We start from the raw sequence: 23,458 nt of genomic DNA, 5'->3' as shown, positions 1-23,458 counted from the left end.
TTATGTCGTCGAGATGGTCTCTTCGTCGGCTTCGTCGGCAGCGGAGGATCTTTGTCAGTTCGACGAACAGCAACCGCACCTCCATCGGTTGCTGCTTTTAGTTTTCCGGATATGGGCTCGCAGAGCGGCCCCAGGCTGGGCCGGTGTATGGTCGGCGCTGCGGCGACAGGTAGCGGCCTGGTGACGGCGAACGGGACGGTCGTCGAGGGCTCCACTGAGTGGTAGCCAGGTAGTCGGCGATATCGCGAGATCGTTCGCCAATCTGTGGTCGTGACACGTTAACAGTGAACCCTCGGAGTCCCATCTCCCGGTATGGACATCGGCGGTAGATGCGCCCGGCTTCTCCGCAGTGATAGCAAAGTCGGCAGTGGTCGGGGGCGCGCCAAACGTCAGTCTTCCTTGGAACGCCGCGTGAGGTGACGGCTTGGCGTGCTGGCAGCAGGGGTGGTGGTGGACGACGGAACTGTGTCGTCACTGGGCCCTGCCGTGGGCGCGGAGGGGGAACGTGACGGCAGCCTACAGCGGCGTAAGTCATTGCTTGCGGCTGAGGCTGTGGCGATTCAGGGCGTACTCCGAGTTCTTGCTGGAGCTCCTCACGTACGGCGTCAGCAATCGAAGCCACTTGTGGCTGTGAGGAAGGCAACAGCTTCTGTAGTTCCTCCCCCACGACTACTCGGATAGTCTCGCGCAGGTCGTCGGTGGCCAGTGACGCAACTCCGGCGTAGTTTGTCGAGTTCATGCGGCAGTTGAATTGCCGGTTCCGCATTTCCAGTGTCTTCTCGATGCTAGTGACCTCGTGAAGAAACTCGTCGACGGTCTTCGGTGGGCTTCGTACCATTCCGGCGAAAAGTTCCTCCTTTGCACCACTTATCAGCAGACGGACTTTCTTCTCCTCGGACATTTCCGGGTCGGCGTGGCGGAATAGGCGGCTCATTTCTTCTGTAAAGATCGCGGTTGTTTCATTAGGTAGCTGTACCCGGGTTTCTAACAGCGCTTGGGCTCGTTCTCGGCGCACGACGCTTGCGAATGTCTGCAAGAAGCCGCTTCGGACCAGCTCCCAGGTCGTTAAGGTGGCTTCTCGGTTCTCGAACCACGTCCTGGCAGCGTCTTCCAATGCGAAGAAGACATGTCGCAGTTTGTTGTCGCTGTTCCAGTTGTTAAAAGCAGCGACCCTCTCGTATGTCTCAAGCCAGCTTTCCGGGTCCTCGAACGTTGAACCGCGTAACGTCGGAGGCTCTCTGGGCTGCTGCAGCACGATGGGGGACGCCGGGGCTGCCGTTGGGGTGGACTTGGTGGCGATCTTCTTGGTCGTCTCAGGCGAAAGTCCGTGCTCCGGGGGCAGTCCTTACAGCCTGCGGCTACCTCGCTGGTTCTTGGCGACGTTGGTGTTCTCTTTGCGGTCCGGGCTTGGATCACGGCTTGTCGGGGGCGTCCGGTACATGAATGAAAAGCACCTCCACCAGATGTCACGTGGTGGTGACGTTGAAGAACACAGTAGCAATACTGTGAAACACAAAACTAACCTTTATTGGGCAAACCTGTGCCCACAAAAACAGGCTACACTTATAGCACAACGATAGCGGCGAACACGGTCGGCTTTACTAAATTGAATTGATTACTCAGCGCAAACACTTTCTCCCGTGTTTTGGAATATGAAAGCTTTGCAACTATGGGGCAACACTTGTTAGGTTCGAAAGAGCCGAAGCGATTTGTGCTATGGAGTGTGTCACCTGGAAAGGCATTGCAGAATAATTTAATCATTGATATTAACTTGGTCTTGGTTTCCTGCCATGATTCTTTGGTGTGAGGGATACCGCAAAATATTAGGTTATCATGGTGTGATCTGTCTTCAAAGTCAATAAGGCGTAAGTCAAGCACTTCCAAACGACAAGTCACACTGTTTACCTTGACATGCACGTCTGAGATTTTTTTGGTTATGTGGTCCAACGTTTTAAAATTTTTCTTCGAGTACATCTAAGCGACCTTGGAGACCGGTAATTTTTGTTTCAATTCTTTTCTGTCCATTTTTTATTGTTTTTGTGTCAGCAGCTAATTCGAATTCTGTTTTGGAATTTTCAAGTGATTGAGTATGAAGATCCATAAGTAGTTTGAACAAAACATTCATTTGTTCTGAACTATAATGAAACATATGGGTAACAGCACAAATAGACGACCACAAGAAGGAAGACACATACACACAGGCACTTGTGTGTCTGCATTGTTACCCATGCGTTTCAAGATGAACCAACTCACCTAGAAAGAAGAAGTTCTGAACTATCAGCTGGTAGCAATTCAACATCAAGCAGAGATTCGGAGTGCGTGTTAGATCCAAGCTTAGTCTCGACATCCCCCAAACGTAATAACAGTAGGCTGAGAGAAAAACAATCGTACACTGTGTGTAATAACACTTGTGGACATGGGGACAGTACCAGGTAGCGATTATAAAATTTTTTACCATGAAGTGAGGCAATTGTACGCACCCGGAAGGCAAGACGATTAGGAGTGGTACCGTAAGCACTGTTCCCGTGTCCACTGATGATTCGATGCTAATGCATTACTGACACCAGTCATCGTGAGATGGGTTCTGCCACAATTTTTCGTCATTGTAAAGCGGCACATTCCCAGTGGCACACACACCTAGTTACTCAAGTTGGCGTCAAAGATGTTCATTGAAGATGTGGCACGCACCTGCTGGCACATGTCCAATGACCCACGTTGGCATCGAGGACGTTCACTGAAGGCCAGCACATACCGAGGGGCACACACCCATTGCTCCAAGTTAACATAAAAGAGTTTCTTCGAGCCTACCTAGTCCCGCATCTACAATGACCCATGAGAGAGGTTTGTTGAAGAGAGGCACGTAGGCACGCATTGCCACAGAGTCAGTGACATAAGGTGGTCCAATGGCGGGCACCGAACCCTCGGCACAGCAGCCCAATGCGCCACCCATTCAACCACGAACAACCCAGATTGAAACATAGATACAAGCATAGCCCCCAGAAGCTGCGTCTAGTACCCAAAGCGTGCCAACACATTTATACACCCTGTAAGTAGTCACAGCTGGTGTTCTGTTTATGTAAAAATATTGTTTATGGGTGTAAACTGCTTATTGGCACGCAGTCTTGTCTGCCCCATAGATGCAAGTGCTGCTTGGTCTCTTGTGCAGGCATTTGACTCAAGTGAGCCGCCCCTGCGGCAGGCCAGCCCCGAGGACCTGGTGCGTGCCACACAGCCCGTGACGCTGGCCACTGCCAAGGCTGTGGCAGCTGGCAATAGTGGACAGCAGGGAGACATCATTGTGGCTGCCAACATGGGTCGAAAGGCCATCTTTGATCTCCTCTCCATCACCAAGGTGCACAGACCACACTCGCTCCGTGTGCTCTCTCTATGATACGGTCTTGGTGATATGACCGTGGCTGATGCTTGTGACGATGTGAATTGTGAAATTTCTATCATTTAACATGGGCATTGTATACAGTGCACTTTTGGATTGATTGTGAGTGCATTTTTGCATGGATTAACAAAAGTGCGTTCAAAGTGTTAAAAATGTTAAATCCTCTTTCCGATCGTTGTGGATGGCTCCTTCTTGTACAGAAGAATGAATTTAGCATGAACCCCAGCAGCAATGTGTTGAAGAGACCACCGTGGCTTTTTTTTTTTTCTTTTTGTCTCTTACATCCAACATTGGTCAGTGCCTTTGCTGTTGTTGAAGAATTATCACTTGACTTTGGCACTGCTCTTTGGTGCCTTCACTGTGTGACACGGCCACGTATTGACCAATCGTATCTCATACAGCTTGAGCAGGTGACCACTGCAGTCAGAAGTCATACACCGTAACTGTTTTTGCCCAAAGGAACCATATTTTTGCATATAGAGCCAATTTAGTCGTGTTATACAATTACAATATGACCAACTTACCTGTGTAACGAAGCGCATCAACGATCAACATTTTTGTACGTAGCCTCACTGTTCGCCTTTGTGGCACAGAAGAAATGTGTCTTGCTGGAAGACACTGGTTTGACCCTGAATTTTTTTTTCATATAGTATTTCTTATTTTTGTTATTTATCCAAGTCCTCTCTCCCATACTTAACCCCACATAGCCGAACATATCAGTTTTGATACACCGAATTTGATGTGCTAAAAGACCAATGTAGAGCCTATACTAGCTTCTTCTTTTATGTAGGAGGCAGTTTTCAGTTGTGGATAGATCAGCAAATTAAGTACAAATTACTTAATTAGCTACTTATTAATTTTTACTCAAATATCATTTCAGTGTTTTCTTCTTGCCGATATACTCTTCATCACTAGAAATAAATGTGAACAAGCTGGCTAAAACAATTGCTTTTCTCATTAAACAGCTTTTTTTTGCTCCAGCCATTGTATATGTTTTTACGTATAGTTTATCCCAAAATCCACTCTTATTTGCCTTCTAGTGATTGCGTGGTACCACTAGGTTTGGACTTGTGATGATCTAGACTAGTATAATTGCAGATTTCTTCATCAGAGCAGGCAGCACTTGTACTGGGCATGGTTTGTAAATGTGTCAGTCTACATGTAGCAGATATTGAATTAACCACAGAAGCCTTCATGTTGCTGTGCCAGCAGCAATCAGCTTAGTTGTGACAACCAGCAATGCATGACAGCCAAAACACTGCGTGCCATATAAATCGGCAAATAGTGCGCACGCAGAATTTTATGCATTACTTATTTATGTGCTACAGTCGAACCCGACTATATCGAAGCTGTTTACATCGAATTATTCTATATATAGAACAATTTCTGGACACGGTTAGTTACAATGTGTATATATGGCAAAAATTACGCTTACATCGAACAAAAAAAGCAGCGACTCCTGATATACCGAACGTCAAGCGGCAGAAAGTGCCCCCGGAAGTTGGCTTTCCCTCGCGGTGGCGGGAAAACCCAACGGCGCGGCTACGTCCGACTGCTCTCCCTACCGTGACTGCCCTGCCTCGGACGAGCCGTCGACACCCCCCTGCAAAAAATGACCCTGGCCTGCCCGCAGCGCTTGCCAGCCAATCAGAGGCTCTTGTGCCCTTGTCGTGCAAGATGGCGGAAGTGCGAGTTGTCTCACTGCTTTTCTGGTCCATTGTGTGTGCGCCTTGTGGGCCTTCTCCCGCAGTGTTGCCATGATGAAGCGGTAGAATTCGCTTTTCGTCGTGAAGCTCGAAATCATAAATAGGATCGAACACGGTGGGAAGTCGGATGTCCCTGCAGCGTACAAGATTCCGAGGGGCACTCTCAGCACGATCTTGAAGGGGGAGATTACGGCTAAAGCGGCCAAACTCGCAACCCGGTTCCCGTGGTGCCTGACGCGTACGCTCGGCCGTGTGCGAGTGGTTCATCCGAAATTGCTTCAGCCGTGTCAACTTTCGCGTGCTCGGTGATGACTAATTCTGATGAATGCGATGAAGCCGTTGCCGATGTTGCCGAAGTTCAGAGCGAGCTGTCAGTATTTCCGGAAGCTGTTGACGAATCAACGGTGGACAAGCTTCTGAGCGCAAATGATGGTGTCGCGACCGCAGGAGAGTCCGAAAACGAAGACTACATTGCCGACATCGTACCGAGCAAAAGTGAAAGTGGGCACAATGAGGAAAGCAACGACGGTCCTTGGCCCACATCCTCCGAAGTGATTGGTGCGCTCGCACTAGTCGGTGCTTCTGCACGAATGCGGAAGGTTGCGGCCTCAGCTGCTCCGACGCTTTAGACAATGTGGAAAAGTGCGTGCATCACAGGCAGCGAAATTGCCCAAGCAGAAGAAAATGCAGGACTACTTCGTGCGAAACTAAGCTAGTTTCACCAATAAAGTGATTTTATAAATGGTAGGTGCTTTTATGACATTTTTTTTTTATTTAACATACTGTTAGTCCCACTGGGACTGTTACAGGAGTGGATTTATCAGCAAGATACAGGAATACAGTACAGTACAGTAATACGCCAGTTGCACATCAAGCGGGCAACAATACAAACAGTATACAGTACAGTAATATGCCAGTTACGCACCGAGTGGGCGACAACACAAAATCAATACAGTCCGAACGTGATCATCAGGTCTGGATTGTTGTCAAGACTGACAAGGCAGCAAGCTCAGCGAACTTTTTCAAGGAATCCTGCGCAGTTATAGATTTATCTAGGCCGTTCCATTCTCTTATGGCTCGAGGGAAAAAGGAAAAGTAATATGTGTTGTTAGCACAAGAGTATTCATTAATCGTAAAGTCATGCTTGTGACGTGTTTCTCTAGAACGATTAAAACTAATGTAAGTAGCAGGATCCATGTTAAATGCATTATGAATTAATTGATAAAGAAACTTGAGTCTATGGAGCGTGACGCGGCTTGATAAGGTGTCTAGGCTTGCGTTGGAAAGCAGCTCTGTGGGAGAATCAGTGCGCCGGTATCTATGGTAGATAAAACGAACAGCTTTTCGTTGAACTGATTCGAGCATGTGTACATCTTTTTGCATATATGGAAACCAGACGATGTTTGCATATTCCAAGATTGGACGGATAAGGACTTTATATGCGAGTAACTTGGTATGTGAAGTCGCAAAGCGCAAGGTGCGCTTAAGGAAGTATAAGCTGTTCATTGCTTTTTTGGTAATGTTTTGTACTTGGGTTTTAGAGCTGAGATTATCAGAAATAATCACACCAAGGTATTTCTTTTCAGCTACTGTTCTGAGAACGCCGTTGCCAGTACCGTAAGGGAAATTAAGTTTTGTTTTCTTATTTGTGACAGACATCACTACAGTTTTTTCCATGTTGATTGCCATTTGCCATGTATTGCACCACTTTATGACGTTGCCCAAAGCTGTGTTTAATCTTATTTGGTCTTCATGAGTGTTTATTTTTTGGTACAGCACGCAGTCATCCGCAAAGAGACGCACCTTCACATCAACGTGGTATGTTATGTCGTTTATGTACAGAATGAACAAAAATGGTGCTAGCACAGAGCCCTGCGGCACGCCAGAAATGACCGGAACGATATCAGAAGCATGGTCATTGTATTGCACATATTGTCGGCGTTCCGATAAGTAGCTGGCTATCCACCTCGTAACGGGACAATCGCCAAGTATATTGTTTAGTTTGAAATTCAGTTTAGCATGTGCCACGCGATCAAAAGCCTTTGAGTAATCAAGGAAAATTATATCAGTTTGACTTTGATGATTGATTCCCTCTGCGAGGTCATGAAAGATTTCTGCCAGTTGGGTAACAGTGGATAACCCTGCTCTGAAGCCATGCTGGTTTTGGTGAATGATGTTTTTAGTCTCAGTATGTTCTTTAAGAAATTTTAACAAGACGTGCTCAAGAATTTTACAACAGGTACATGTGAGGGATATAGGCCGGTAATTGGACGGGGACGTTACGTCACCTGATTTCACATCCAATTCTTTAGCAGACTTATATTGAATTATGCTCTATATCGAACTGATAGGTGTTTTTTTGCGAGTTCGATATAGCCGGGTTCGACTGTAGTAGACCATGCACCACAATTTCAAAGCACCTCGCTTAAATTTTGGGACATGGCCTGCTTGCATGACGTGGCAGATACTGCAGCCATGGACAAAGATAGCTGCCATTCATGCGGTATCATTCATAGTCTTGGTTTTATTGTCAGGGTACAGCTTTCCCAGGGCAGTTTTGCTACTGGTCTCAACAGTAAAAAGATCTTGGGTCAACTTGACATCATATTGCAACTTTAATTTTAGGCAAATGACACAGTCACCAAATAGGTAGGACTAAAAAAAAATTGTGCAAATTTTGTTTCACGTACAGACAGGCTCTGTGGCCACGTGAGTATGTTGGGGGTGGCAACGACATGACATGAAACCATATGTTTGGTCGCCAACAAATAATGTTTTTTTTCAATGTCCAATAATTCAGAAAATTCTATAGCCCCTTCCGTGTAAGAAAAATATGTCACCGACTGTACTTATTAGCATAAAAAGTCAAATTAGATATAACAAAACTTTTATATAACGAAGCAAAGTAGCGATTTTACTGACTTTGTTTTATTGAGGTTTAACAGTAGCACATTATAAATGGTGTGAAAAGACCTAAAGCAATTTAATAGCGCATTAAAAGATTTGTATGTGAGTGCAGGTATGCATTCTGTGCATGCAGTGGTAGCGTAGGAATTTTTTTAGGAGATGCATTTTATTTCATTAAGAAGATCATCTGTGGGGCAGAAGAATGCAGAATTGTTAAATTTTCTCTGAATACAGGCATCTCCCAATACTTTTGTCATAAGCATGGAAGCACAGTAATATTACAATCACGCATAGATGGCACAAAGCACCATGTTGTTAACCATATGCTTGACATTTGAAGTGAAGAGAGGGAAAAATAGTTTAGACCCATGCCACCTTCTTGAGTTGCAGTGTTGATGAGCATCTTTCCACAGTGATACCTGCTCAGTACAAAATGCACCAGCTATTGTAATTCCAGGCAAAAAAATCGGTGGCCTCTCAGTGGCAGCATCTGTATTTGCTTGCAGTCTGCATCATGCCTAGCTGAGACCCAAGAGCTCAAGTCCCGAGTGCTCACCTCAGGCCGGGAGTGTGCCATACGCTACCGAGAGCTCCTCCAACTTGTGCTCGAGGTAAGGTGGCTGCGGCAGTCACTTTTCCTATTCTTTTTTTTTTTCATACATACTGCCAATCATTTGCAGGATTTTAGCAGGAGGGGCATCCATGAATCAAACACGCAAGAATAATGAAAAATAAAATACTGGTGGGGACAATGCAATTAACAAAAGACAAAGACATACTATAGAATATGTTATAATAACGACTCGGGAATCTCAAGACACACTTAGAATGAGCACTCATAATAAACACTACAATATAGCGCTCATAAAACAGATTAATAATAGCGAGATCAGTATATATGAACAAGAATGTGTTACAGTAACAAAAGTAAAATAGTGGTGAAAACACAACTTAACAAAAACAATAAGGATTCAGGAATCGGAAAACACACTTGGTAGAGCGACCACTTCTAATGCAACAAACTAAACAGGATGCGTCATTGTGTAGGCACTTCATAATTTATAGTTGCTAATGTTACCTGGGATGCCCGTGGAAAAATGTGTTTGGGCGACAGTTGCAGGCTACAAGTGCCAAAACTTGCCAGGATGAATGAAAGCAAACCAAACGAAATGCTTCACCCAGACTGCATGCAATTGTGTTTACTACTACTGGTGCTGTCCTCCTTATGAGATTTCGCCTCATCAACCATCAGTACAGAGCACGAGACATGCCTATGATGTCTGCACTCCTTAGTAGTTGAGGAAGTGCAAGCAAATTGAATGGCCTTTTAATGAATGCTGCAGACTCGAGTGGGGTGCCACTGGCGATTGGATCAAAGCATTCTATTTATTTCATAGTTTGTTTGTTTCTGTACAGTTAATGTCGTTTTGGCTTATTTATTTTGTTTCTGTACAGTTAATGTCATTTTGGCTTATTGCAGTAAAACCTCGTTGATACGTTCCTGTTACGTGCGTTTTCCGCGCACCACCATTCTCAATCGAGAACACAAAAAATGGCACAATAAAGTTATGCTCATTCTTTACCAGTTCATACGTTCCCGGTAAACATGATTTTTCAGCACCAACATTCAGCACATCGCCAAACTGCGATCATATAATACATTTCCCGGCTGCTAGATCATGTAAACAAAAAAATGTGCAAGGCGCAGGTGGTTGAGAACAGTATATAGCTGCCCGCCTTGGCGGCTTCACCACAATACTCGCCCGCCCATCTCACGTGAAAACATTGTCGCACACTCAGTCTCTCATTTCGGTACCAGGAAATCTCCTCCGGGGTTGTCGCATGCGAAATGTGCAGCTATCACTGCCAATCCTATTACGATAAGCACCTTCGCCTATCTGTTTCACAGTGCCTGGTGCCATCAGAAGCATAGCACATGCTTTTAACAGGCGATAACTGAAACGCGCCGCCATTACCTGCTGCAAGCAGTGCGATGTGGGCATCATGTTTTGCTTTGGCGACGTCTGGCATCGACCAACAGCTCGATTTTCTTTCATTTTCCCGTCACCCTCTTAAAACACCATGCAATAAGGAAACAACAAAGCCTGTCTCGGGCTGCCAGAGCACCACTAGCTCCACGCGCGTCAGCCTCTTGTGCCACAGCAATCTGTGCGATGCTTCGCATTACGTGCATGTCAACAATTCTTGAGTCTGAATTTTTAAGTTACTTTTGATCATACGTTTTTCCAGTTAGTATGTTTTTTCTTGCTGTTTTTTCCAAAACGTATGACTGAGGTTCTACTGTATTTAGTTCGTAGACGTAGTATACCAATACATTATGATGTTCTTGAGGTGGCACAACAAAAGTTATTTAAAAAAAGCTTTGGTTGTGTTTTTGAAGTGAGTGACAAATTATGATGCATTCACTCTCAACCTGGTTTCTTGTAGGTTGTCCATAAGCCTACTGCGGAGGGTAAACAGGCACTGGTGTCGACATCACGCAACATTGCTGCAGCCGTCACAGACATAGTTGCAGCTGCTGAGGCCCTTAAAGGTACTCTTTTTTCCAGCAGCACCCATGCTCGCGACGTTTTCAAGTTTCAAACACACCATGAAACACTTGAGCAAGGAAAATGCACATGGTTTGAAAAGTGCAACACCTGGCTTGCCACCATAGTGCCAGAGAGCATGGCATACAAATAGGGTGACATCAAGACACCAATCACTGAATAAGTGCTGCTCTACAAGCAATAAATTGATGACAAACATGAGCACAAGGGTACAGAAACAGCTACAGCGTGTCTGTGCCAGATCTCAATAGCAATAAAACTTCGATTTGGGCGAGTTGGTTCATGGCTATTCAAAATGTGCGGCACAACTGGGACGGACACAAAGAAATACAACCACAACACAAGCGCTGACAAACAACTGGTTTTATTTGCACTGAACTCAGCCTATTTATGCGCAAGAGGCTTATTATGTAACACTGCAGTTAGCTCAGATATGGTCACACATGATCAACCAAACACAATATACCGCAAACGTTTAAGAACACGTTGTTAAATCCATAGAAACAGTAAGAACAAGATATGTTCATAGAACATAGTGTACTATCACCACTTATCTCAATGCTTAGGGCTAAGGCGAAGTCACTATGCAGAAAAAAATGATAATGAAAACAAGACACATGCGCACAGAATAAAGTATCCACACACTTGGTTTGAGCAGGCTTCTGTAACGAAAAACAAATTACACCTTTAAAAGAGGGTGAAGCATTTAAGACCTAAACAACACCTTCAAGAAACTCAATCTCATCGTCATTCAAAAATATGGATGGCTTGCTGATGCATTTGTTCGCCGATCTTTTAATAAAAATTCACAAATTTCTCGCTCGGTCCTGTCTTTTGCTTTCCTCAGAAACTTAGTGTCATGAAACTTTGGCTTGCAGCTGCACAGCTTGCAATACTCAGCAAGAAAGCCACCTGGCTTATTACGTACGTTAAGATTATGCTCCCTGGCCTGCTCGTTGAAACATCTCCCCGTTTGGCTGGCCTATATACTGGCGACCGCAACCTATAGGAATTTCAAAAAGAACATTTGCCATACAGTCTGTGAATTTATTTCTGTGCTGAGTAGTGCATTGTGGCAACTTCTCTTTGTTTGTCATTGCACAAATTTTTAACAACTTGCATGGTGCAGGAAACACAATCAGAACCTCATGCTTCGAAGCAATCTTCTTGATGCTGTGTGACAAGTTATGAATTTATGGAATCACTTGCACCGGCCTCTTTTGCTTACCAGGCTTCGTTTTTGCACCGATGCGTATCAGGCTTTTTCCAGCTATGTTACCTGGAGGCCGAAGCTTTCGCTCATTAAGTGGAAACATGTTTTCGTTAGGGCTGATTGAAGACAATTCATTACAATTCTTTGACAAATTTGGAATGGGCACTGTTAAAAGCTGGCAGCCCCTTCTTGGACCTTGGGTTATATTGCCAGCATATATGGTCATCCCTAAATAGCAACAATAGGTCCAGAAACTGTAGTTGGCAGTTCTTTGAAGCTTCCCAAGTGAAGCTAAGCCCGGCACTCTTGGATGGGAACACCTTAATAGTGTCGTGTCATGTGTTCTGTGCACATGTTCCTTGTTTTCATGATCACTTTTTTCTTCTGCATAGTGACTTTGCCTGAGCCCTAAGCATTGAGGTACGTGGCGATAGTAAACTATGTTCGATGAACATATCTTGTTCTTACTGTTTCTATGGATTTAGTAACGTGTTCTTAAACATTTGCGGTACCTTGTTTTTGGTTGATCATATATGACCATGTCTGTGCTAACTGCGGTGTTAGATGGTAAGCCTTTTGCGCATGTATAGGCCGGGTTCGGTGCAAATAAAACGAGTTAGTCAGCGCTTGTGATGTGGTTGTGTTTCTTTGTGTCCGTCCCAGTCGCGCTATGCCTTTTGAATACAGTAAAACCTCCTTATAACGAAACGGGGATATAACGAACGAATGGATATAGCAAAGCGATTGTGATTCCCCTTGAAATTGCCCACGTATTGAAAACCTCATTTTAACGAAGCTAAAATTTCCTCGCAATGGGTATAACGAACCTTTTTTTTTAGACCGCAGCTCTTTGGCGCCCGCTTCTGCATTTCGCGGTCCCGTCGTGTCTCGCCATAACCAACTCCGTGGCCAGCGCACGGCTCTAGCTGCGCACGCTCCTAGTGCCATCTCGTAGCGTGAGCCTTGCTCTCTTCGCTCCTCCTCCAATGCCACCCATGTGCGGAGGCAGTCAGAGCGCCGGCTCTGTGGCGGCTGATCTCGATGATGTGCTGCTGCCCAAGCCGAAACGCCGCCACCGTTTGCCACTGCGTGTACCCCCCTTCCCCCCTCCTCTCTTCCGTGGCAGCGACTGCACGAGAGTGCACGGTGTTCACCGGTTGCCGAAGCACCCGCTCGGTATCAGCAGATCACAGTGCGCACTTCCCAAGCCGAAACGCAGAGCCAACTTCAGTTGACTCGCTAGAAATGTCAGCGGCGTCAGTCAGTCGCTGCCCTCTCTTCGCCGTGCAATGTTCCTATGTGCCTACGCGCTGCCTCCCACAACCTCCCAATAAGCGAGGCAGCTGTGCCAAGCTACGCTCCGTTTGTGGCGGCTGGTGTGAAATGTTCCACACCAGGTGGATTGTCCGAGGCTCACAGACGGTTTGTATTATAATATAATCCATCTGCTTGTATAAGTAGTTTATTCTCAGCCGGTTCTTTCTGAGCCATGAACGAGGCAACCGCTGGAAGTCCTTCGTATGCCGTTGCTGCTGCCCGAGCAGAGGCCCAGCGCCATCACTGCCAGAATCCAGAGGTGCGCTATGCCCAACCAGGCATTGGTGCAGCAAGTCTAGCATATATCCATCTATTTCTCCGACCACAAAGCTACCTTCATGAGAATCAAGAACTGGGAATGGAGTGTTTCTTGAAGAAGTGAAGAATAAGAAGTTGTAACTGTACGTACATGTCTTGCGTGAATTATTTGTCTCAGTATATAGAAAAGTTGAAACAGCTGGAGAGCTGAGCTCAAATTTCGCATTTGGAAGTGACGCAATCGTCAGCAATTATTTTTTTTTCCACAGTGAGCATTTACTAACCATTTTGGTACCCGTCATGTCAATGTCTTATAGCACACGACATTCAAGTCTCCCATGCATGTCTCCCGGCCTCCCTTTTCCCGTGGAACTGGTGGACCCGCCCGCTCTTCCTCTGCGTGTGTGATGCAGCGCCGACTGCAGTTTTGTTGTTGCTTGTCGTTGCTTGTCGTTGCCTCCGTGTGCACCAACGATTTCAGTGTTTCTATTGGTTCGCTCTTGTAAGTTCCCGCTGCCAGAAAGGAGATGGACGACGGCAAACGGAAGCGCAAAACAATATCAATCGAGCAGAAGGTGGCTATGCTGAAAGTCGTCGAGTCTGGCGTGAAGAAGAAAAAAGTGGCCGACAATTTTGAGCAGCAAAGAAGCTGTCGCCACTGCTGTCGCAAGTGGCGTAAAAGGCGACAGAAACAAGCTGCAAGCCCGAGCTTTCGAAGCTGTAGAGAAGGCGGTCTTCAAGTGGTACTTTGACGCAAGAACAAGCGGCGCTCCTGCCTGTGAGTGGGGCACTGTTGCAGCGCAATACGAGGGACTTCGCGTGCATCATGGGGAACAACGATTTTGTGGCGAGTGTCGGCTGGCTGCAGCGTTTGAAGGAGCGCCACGACATCGTCGGCAGGGCTGTCAGCAGGGAAGCGCAGTCTGTCGAATGCGAAGCTGCAGTGGTGTGGGTGGAGACAAACGTTGGACAGCTGCTAGAAAAATACAATGCCAAGGATTTGTGCCAACACGGATGAGACAGCGCTGTTCTACCATATGCTGCAGCAAAAAACCTTGGCTCTCAAAGGTGAATGCTGCCAGGGCAGTAAGCAGAGCAAGGTCCACGTAACCGTGTTGCCTTGTGCCAACATTGATGGGTCAGAAAAGGTGCCGGCCCTCATGGTTGAGAAAAGTGCGTTACTACGATGCTTCAAGGGCAAACGAAAGCTCCCAGTGAGTTATATATCCAACGGTAAGGCTTGGATGACGAGAAATTTTCGCACGAGCGGCTGGGCAAGCTGAACCGGAAGATATGCCTCGTACTGGACAACTGCGTGGCCCACCACACTGCCGCTGGGCTCAAAAACATAGAGCTATGCTTCTTGCCACCAAACTGCACTGCATTTGTGCAACTCCTCGACCAAGGAGTTATCATGAACTTTAAGTCGGGCTACCGCAAGCGTGTGATCGACCGGATTCTGTTCAACATGAGCATGAAGCGCGAGTCCACGATCGACTTGTACATGGCAATCGAGGTGCTACAGGCTTCTTGGATGGCTGTACCGGCAAGGACGATCGCCAATTGCTTCCGGCATGCCTCATTTGGCGTCAGCAGTAGCGGTTACAGTGAATATCTCAGTGCTGCCGCGAATGGAGGGTGCAGCGGGCAACCAGGCCCTAGCATTGTCGGACGCTCTCCTTGACACTGGCGTTGTGCCCAACTGCGACACCTGCACATAGGTCACAACCGGTACTGACATGGTGACTAAGGAAACGCTAATGGAGGCGCAAATTGTGTGCATGGTGATGGTGGTGCCTAATGACAACAGTGACAAATGTGTCGACGACAGCCCGGAGCCTAATATTGTCGAACCCAACGTCCCAATGCCCACACAAGTGCTGGATGCGGCAGGCCTGCTGTTCCGCTTTGGCGCTCACGATGACGGCGAGGACAGATTCTAAATAGCGGGTGCAGCTGAAAAAGCCGTCATTCACCTGAAGAAGATGCGACAAAAATCTATCAAGGACTTTTTTCTGCGAAGTGAGCTGCCAGCTGCTGTGCTGATATCGATCAGTGATGAGCCGTTTGGTGTGAATAAAGTAGCAATTCCTTGCTGTCTTTTCTTTTTGCTTGTTTTTTTTCTTTTTTTTTTTTTCGTGTGACGGCTGTTTTTTTTTTCGCATGGCGGGCTTCTTTGAGATTTGGTAGTGAGTAGGTGGGCGGATGAGATTAAGAAGTTTGCAGGCATGGCATGGCCACAATTAGTACATGACCGGGGTTGTTGGAGAAGGGGCCTTTGCCCTGCAGTGGGCGTAACCAGGCTGATGATGATGATGATGACATCCTCTCTTGCTTTGCTTACTAATTGTGGATAGAAATAAATAATGGCTATAACGAACGAATGGTTATAACAAAGGAATTACGACTCCCCTTTCAACTTCGTTATAACGAGGTTTCACTGTAGCTAAATAGCAAGCACATATCCTTGGCTGATGACAGAACAGAATGTCTCTTTTTTTATTTTCAGTGCTGTTTGTAAGCCATAACAAATCGATTGGCAATGTTTGCAAGTCATGAAACTTGGCAATGTGATGATGCTGTTACAGGTACTGATTGGGCTGACCCGAATGACCCAACAGTGATTGCGGAAACAGAGTTGCTGGGTGCTGCATCTTCGATTGAAGCAGCTGCTCGAAAGCTTGCCAACCTGCAGCCACGCAGGAGCGTCAAGGTAGGCTCTCTTGTTTGAGGCTCTGCCACTCACATTGCTGCTCCTTGGTTCCGACTTACATTTGGGGCGAGGTGTGGCTCATGCTACTCATCATCATCATAATCGTATCAGCCCTGTCGTGGATGCTGGGGCACTCGCAGCATTGTAGCAGTGTATGCCTTTTGAGCTTTTGCAGCGAAATTGTATACCTCTACCGTCCAAGGAAATTTTTGTGTTGTTGTGGTAAGCAAAAAACTCCCCACACGTGGGCCACTCCCGGAGGTGGTGCAGTGCCGGGCCGCCCCACGCTGGAGGTGAAGCAGGCGTTAACCACTCCCCGTACATGGGCCGATACCGAAGAAAGTGCAATGCCGAGCCGACCCGCAGTGGAGGTGAAGCAGGCGTTAACCACTCCCCATACGTGGGCCGATCCCGAAGATAGTGCAATGCCAAGCCGACCTGCGGTGGAGGTGAAGCAGGCGTTAACCACTCAATTAAGACGGCAAGCTGGGCGAGTTGGTGATTGAACATGTTCCTATGGGTGGGCAGCGCAACCTGGACGAAGGACGAGAGGAAGTACACAACACGAGCACACAACTGCGAGGAAGTACAACACAACACGAGGATAGTGCAATGCCGGGCTAACCAGCGACGGAGGTGCAGTTCGCCATTAAGGCACCCACATACACAGCTTTGCTGGTCATCCTTCTTCACAGAGTGGAAGGGCACTGAGATTTTTATTGTGTTGCTTTGTGAACAATTCTTTTTAATTTCTTGTCTGCTCGAAAGGTAAAACTGGTCACTTTTCCAGCCTTTTCAAATGCATCCAATAATTTGTCTGGCATTCTTTTTCAAGGTACTGTAAAGTCTCCAGAATAAAATTTTCCTTTCTTGTTGAAGAGTAATGATGCAGAAAAAGCCTGATCCCATCTTTTTTGTCTTGAGTTCACTGAAAATGCTGCAGAACATGTTTTTGTGACCGCTCTGTGCTTTTGTGATTTTGGTGACGTTCATTGCCATTACTCAGCACTTGACAGGCACTCCCATGTCACAAACAGCAGCTTATCCATGTCCTTGAAATATGAAAACCTGAGAGATGAAACCACGCAGTCTGTGCAAAGCTTCACTTTGAGCATGTTTTTCTTTTTCTTTTTTTTGGCAACTTGTGCGAGGTTTGGCTATGATGACTGGAAAGCCATGCCACACACTGTCTAAACTGGCACCGACCAACCGTCCCCTTGGTCCGGTACCATACTGGACGCACAGAAGAAGAATGGCCCAGCTGTGAGATATGTTTGATATTCTTGGTTGTGCCTCTTAACCAGCCAGGAGTCAGACATATGCCCACAGAGGGTGCCGACTGCTCCCTGGGATGCTGCTACAGTGTTGCCTTTGTGACCCATTGTGAGCAGCTGCCTTCAGGTACAATCGACATCAAAACTTTACAAAACTGCCCAATGACTTCCATTAATTCGACCCTGACAGGACCGACGAAACTGGTCAAATTAAACAACATTGAAACACACCACCAGTTCCTTTTGCAGTATTTGCCCGATTCTAACACACCCCAAAATTGAACACACAGCTACTTTTTATTGGTTCAAAGTAGAAATGGCATCAGCTCCTAAACAAAGTAAAAATTAAGCATGCACCAATTCTAAGAAAAATGTGGCATGCCTCCGATTCTGACAACAGGAAAAGGATGAAATCAGCGAACTTTACCTACACAGTGCACAAATTTATTTACCTAATATAAATGCTGTAAATAATTTTCTGTGAGTTATCATTCTCACTTTAAAATCTTCATAAGGCCAACATGTGTTCAAAGCATTCACTGCATTGCCAAGCTGCCAAGACAGACGCTGCCACCATTGGTGCCACCACTGCAGTCACTATTGGGGTCAGGGACACGCTTGCTAACCTCCCAAGTTCAAGTTTGACCGATTCTAGGACCAAAGTAACGAAAGCGTGAAATGTATGGGCATCAACTGGGACCTTTGGTTGGGATCGAATTAAACAAAAAATTCAATTAACCATGGTCAGATGAATAGAAGTTCAGGTAGGCAGCCTCTAAATGAATGCAGCCCTGTCTTGGTGACAGGTACAACTGTGGGCTCTTCATGCTGTGTGCCAGGCTCCATGAAAATTCACTCTTTTAGCAAATCTCATGGACTAATTTTCACACCAAGAGTACAAAGTTGTAGAGAACAGACGTACAACAATATGTTGGGCAAATCTCTGCTGACTGGTGACAGTGAAGAACTGCCTCGACTAAAGCAACAGTGCGATTCACACTGGTGTGAAAACCATTCTATGAATGGTGGGAACCACAGTGGGTGCTCTGCTAGTCATTGCTGTTATTTACGCTAGCACGTTTTGTTGGTGTTGACTTGACATTGTTAGCTGAAGTGTCAATCTTTACAAGGTAATAGCCCTGTATCAGTATCCATAATGTCCCCCCTCCCCCTCCCCAGATCAGTTGCAGTGCCTTCCTGATCATGATGACCATTCCAATAGTGTCACATGAATGTCACTGAAATTCCTTGTGTGAGCTTATTTGCTTTAACATGTGCGTGATAAACTTCTTTTGAAAGAATACCCCTCTGGCTGAGATGCTGTTAACATGCGTAATTAGGTCTTTCAGACATTGCAGGGAGATGAGGCCACTGTCTTTACAGTGTGTTAATTATTGTTCTAACTTTCACTATCCCTCAGAGACATTATTTGCTGACTTTCCAGACCCCCCCCCCCTCCATATAACTGACACTCCTACTTGCACAATATTTGTTGTATAGTATTCTAGTACATGCAGGTGTAAAAGGCACTGCCAGTTCATGAGGTTCTGGTATTGGAATAAATTAACGCTAGCTCTACAATGTTGAACAAACACTGGTGTATACTGAATTCTCGGTAGTGTTCCTGTCTGTGTTTCAGTACTAGTAGTGGCCGCTTCTAAAGGCTTTGCATTTCGAGGGCCTGCTATACTGCTCACGTGTGGCGTGCACAGGGGAGCAGTCCAGCCTTGCCACTAAGGCTCAGCACACCACTGTTGGCTCACTGAATGGAGTATACTTGGGAACAGTAGTAAGAGATGCTGTGGCACCCTGTAGGCCCTGAAAGTGTTAGAACAAGTATACTATGTGAAAGATGGTGTGAAGGCACTTTATATAGTCAGCATGGGGTTGGAAAGTGGGATCAACTTCAGCAAGAGTTGATGCATCATTCTTTTGCAGGAAGCAGACGAGAGCCTAAACTTTGATGAGATGATCCTGGAAGCGGCCAAGTCAATCACAGCTGCCACGTCTGCCTTGGTGCGGGCTGCCTCAGCTGCCCAGAGGGAGCTTGTTGCAGCTGGCAAGGTGAGCTGTCTCTCCCAAACAACACATGTGCAGGTATTATAACAGGCTCACTCTAAAATTATCATCATCATTGTCATCATCAACCTGTTTTATGTCCACTGCGGGATGAAGGCCTCTCCCTGCGATCTCTAATTACCCCTGCCCTGTGCCAACTGATTCCAATTAGCGCCCACGAATTTCCTAACTTCATCGCTCCACCTTGTCTTCTGCAGTTCTCGACTGCGTTTCCCTTCTCTCGGTACCCATTCTGTAACCCTAATGGTCCAGTGGTTATCTAACCAGCGCATTACATGACCTGCCCAGCTCCATTTTTTTTTCTCTTAATGTCCATTAGAATATTGGCTATACCCGTTTGCTTTCTGATCCAAACCACTCCCTTTCGGTCTTTTAACATTACGCCTAGCATTCTTTGCTCCATCACTCTTTGCACGGTCCTTAACTTGGTCTCAAGCTTCTTTGTCAATCTCCAAGTCTCTGCCCCATATGTCAGCACCGGTAAAATGCACTGATTGTACGCCTTCCTTTTAAATGATAATGATAAGCTTCAAGTCAGGAGCTGAAAATGACTGCCGTATGCAATCCAACCCATTTTTATTCTTCTATGAATTTCCTTCTCATGATCAGCGTCCCCTGTGATTAGTTGACCTAGGTAAACGTAGTCCTTCATAGCCTCTAGAGGCTGACTGGCGATCCTGAACTCTTATTTTATTTTATTTTTATTATTTTATTTATCATACCCTCAAGGTACGGTCGTACATTGCAGAGGGGAGGGGCAAAGTAAATACAGAGGCAAATGACGAAATAAGGAAGAAAGGCAAACAACATGGCAAAAAACATTGTATACAAAATAAGAATGGTAAATAGAAACTTGTAAGCGTGGCAAAAATACATGGCATAACAAAATAAAAAAAAGGAAAGAACATACGATATAAAAATACAAGCCATATTGTAAAACAATGGCATAAAAGTAGTTATTATACAGAAAAGCAAGCGCAACATTAATTTATAAAATGAAGCTTTGAAGTGTCCTTTTAAAGTTATTGGTGTCAATTATGATTGTAAGTAATGCGGGTAAGTTATTCCAATCTTTGCTCTTTTGGGGAAGAAATGAATATGAAAAGCCGACGGTGTTGCAGTGCGGAATGTTTACCTTTTGGCGGTGGTCTATGCGAGATGAAATGCGAGATGAAACTCTTGTTCCCTTGCCCCGGCTATTCATCAGTGTCTTTGTCTTCCGCATATTAATCTTCCAAACCCACTCTTACACTCTCTCTTAAGGTTCTCAATCATTTATTGTAACTCGTCTGCAATGTTGCTGAATAGAACAATGTGATCGGTGAACTGAAGGTTGCTGACATATTCGCCGTCAATCCTTACTCCTAAGCCTTCCCAGTTTAATAGCTTGAATACTTCTTCCAAACACGCAGTGAATAGCATTGGAGAGATTGTGTCTCTTTGTCTGACCCCTTTCTTCATAGGTATCTTCCTACTTTTCTTGTTTAGAATTAAGGTAGCTGTGGGAACCTCTGTAGATATCTTGCAAGGTATTGACGTAAGCGGTCTGTACTCCTTGATTGCATGATTCCTCTATGACTGCTGGTATCTCTACTGAATCAAATGACTTTTCGTAATCTATGAAAGCCACATAGAGAGGCTTATTGTACTCTGTGGATTTCTCAATTACCCGATTAATGACACGGTTGTGATCCATTGTAGAGTATCCCTTCCTGAAGCCAGCCTGTTCCCTAAAATCCAATGTTGTCCTTATTCTGTTGGAGATTATTTTGGTAAATATTTTATATAATACTGGGAGTAAGCTAATGGGCCTATAATTTTTCAATTCTTTAATGTCTCCCTGTTTGTAGATTATATGATGTTTGCATTCTTCAAGTTTTCTGGGATTCTTGCAGTCAACAGACACTTCATATAAAAAGCCCCCAGTTTTCCAAGCATTATGTCTCCTCCATCTTTAATTAAATCGACTGTTATTCAATCTTTTCGTGCCGTTCATCCTCGTTTCATGTCTTGCTAGGCCCTTCTGACCTCATCGCTAGTTATAGGAGGAGGTTCTGTATCCTGCTCATTACTCTTTCTAATTGAGGTATCCTGACTCCTGTGGGTACTGTACAGGACAGTATAGTATTGTTCCGCTGCGTTTACTATATCTTCTAGATTGCTGATGATTACCTTGCTTATCTTTCAGTGCATACATCTTGGTTTGTCCTATGCCAAGTTTCCTTGTCACTGATAAGCTGCGTCCATTTTTTACGGTTTATTCAGTCTTTCTCCTGTTATAGTTTCGAATATCACTTATTTTCGCCTTGTTGATCAGTTTTGACAGTTCCACGAATTCTATATTATCTCTTGAGTTGGACGCTTTCATTCTTTGTCATTTCTTTATGAGGCCCTTTGTTACTTGGGAGAGCTTGCCTACTGGTTGCCTTGGTGCCTTGCCTTCCACTTCAGTTGCTGCCTCTGAAGTCAGCCTAGTCACGGTTTTATTCATTACCTCTGTGTCATCTTCATCTCTCTGTTCCAAGGCTGCATAGTTGTTTGCAAGTACCATCCTGAATTTGTCCGCTTTTACCCTTACTGCCTCTAGGTTGACCTGTTTCTTCTTGACCAATTTTACTCTTTCTCTCTTCAAATTGAAGTGAATTCTAGCCCTCAGTAACCAATGATCACTGCATTTTACCCTACCTAACACCTGCACTATGCTACCTTACCTAACATCCTGCACTATGCTGGGATCAGCAGAAATTATGGAATCAATTTCATTTCTTGTTTCACCATTAGGGCTTTTCCAAGTCCACTTTCTGTTGCTACGCTTCCTGAAAAAGGTGTTCATTATTTGAAGCTTATTCCTTTCTGCGAATTCTACCGGCATCTCTCCTCTAGCGTTCCTAGAATCAATGCCGTTGTTGCCAATTGCTTGTTCACCAGCCGGCTTTTTCTCCACTTGGGCATTGAAGCCATGGACATACAGTATAGTGAGTTTGCACTTTTCTCATCACTAATTCAACATCTTCATAAAACTGATCTACTTCATCATAATCGTGACTAGATGTTGGAGTGTAGGCTTGTACTACCTTTAATCTATACTTTTTATTAAGTTTAATTACGACTACAGCTACCCTCTCATTAATGCTGTAGGATTCGTCAATGTTGCCCGCTATGTCCTTATAGATTAGGAATCCTACCCCGTATTGCTTCTTATGTGGGAGACCTCTATAGTCGAGGACATGTCCATTATTCAACATTGTATAAGCCTCACCAGTTCGTCTAAACTAACTAAGGCCAATGATATCCCAAACAATGTCTGATAGTTCCTCAAAGAGTCCCGCTAAGCTAGCCTCAGTCAACAGAGTTTGGCAATTAAAATTTGACAGGGTCAGTTTCCATTGGCGGCCGTCTGGACCTAGAGATTCTTAGCACTCTCTGCTGCGTTACAGGTCTGACCACTGCCTCAGTCAGGTTCTCAGGTGGTCGAATACTGCACCAGGGAGGCCAATTCCTGTTCTGGTGAGGGAGCGCCTTTGATGACGCTTAGTGGGCCTTCCTAATTTGGTTGTACCTGGATTAGTATAGCCCCACTCGCTCTCGGCATATTTTACCAGTGTCAGGCATCACTCCAAGCCTGCAGATGTCGTGCACTGGAGGAGGTGAACTTCAAGCTCACCATCGTCAAAAAGAAAAAAAAAAACTCATAGAAGGATTCGAACTTCCAGCTATGGCAACTGAGCATTCGACATAGCTCAGTCAGATTATCCCATAGGCGGCGGTGCTACCTTATTGCCGACAAGTACTGCCCAGAGGGCCTCCCGACCTGACCTCTCGTTAAGTGTTCTCAGCATCAAATAAAGTTTGTTGTCTGTGTGTCTCCGTCCGTCTGTCTCTGTTCATCCGTCCGTCCGTCCGTCTATCTTATTTTTCCGTGTCGTACAAATTATAAGTATAATTTAGATCAGTGTATGATATATAAATTTTGTCCACTTAAGACATCCGAATGGTGGAATTTACGGAACTGTGATATTGCTATTTA

At 45.4% G+C, this 23,458-nt stretch overlaps 1 protein-coding gene across 4 annotated transcripts in view; it reads left to right on the top strand.

Moving 5' to 3' along the window:
* Positions 1–23,458, top strand: part of rhea (Talin_middle and talin-RS domain-containing protein rhea) — a 439,862-nt gene that overhangs the window by 371,946 nt on the left and 44,458 nt on the right. For all 4 annotated transcript variants that reach the window (XM_075693866.1, XM_075693865.1, XM_075693867.1 and 1 more), the window contains 5 exons: positions 3,167–3,352; positions 8,514–8,618; positions 10,456–10,561; positions 15,954–16,078; positions 19,291–19,416. In XM_075693866.1, coding sequence (XP_075549981.1) covers positions 3,167–3,352; positions 8,514–8,618; positions 10,456–10,561; positions 15,954–16,078; positions 19,291–19,416 — 648 coding nt within the window. The remainder of the gene's footprint in view (positions 1–3,166; positions 3,353–8,513; positions 8,619–10,455; positions 10,562–15,953; positions 16,079–19,290; positions 19,417–23,458) is intronic.

This window comes from Dermacentor variabilis, chromosome 5 (genome assembly GCF_050947875.1).
Source record: "Dermacentor variabilis isolate Ectoservices chromosome 5, ASM5094787v1, whole genome shotgun sequence".
Classification (NCBI taxonomy): domain Eukaryota; kingdom Metazoa; phylum Arthropoda; class Arachnida; order Ixodida; family Ixodidae; genus Dermacentor; species Dermacentor variabilis.
Note: the sequence above shows the minus strand (reverse complement) of the source record. Positions and strands in the feature narration are given on the sequence as shown.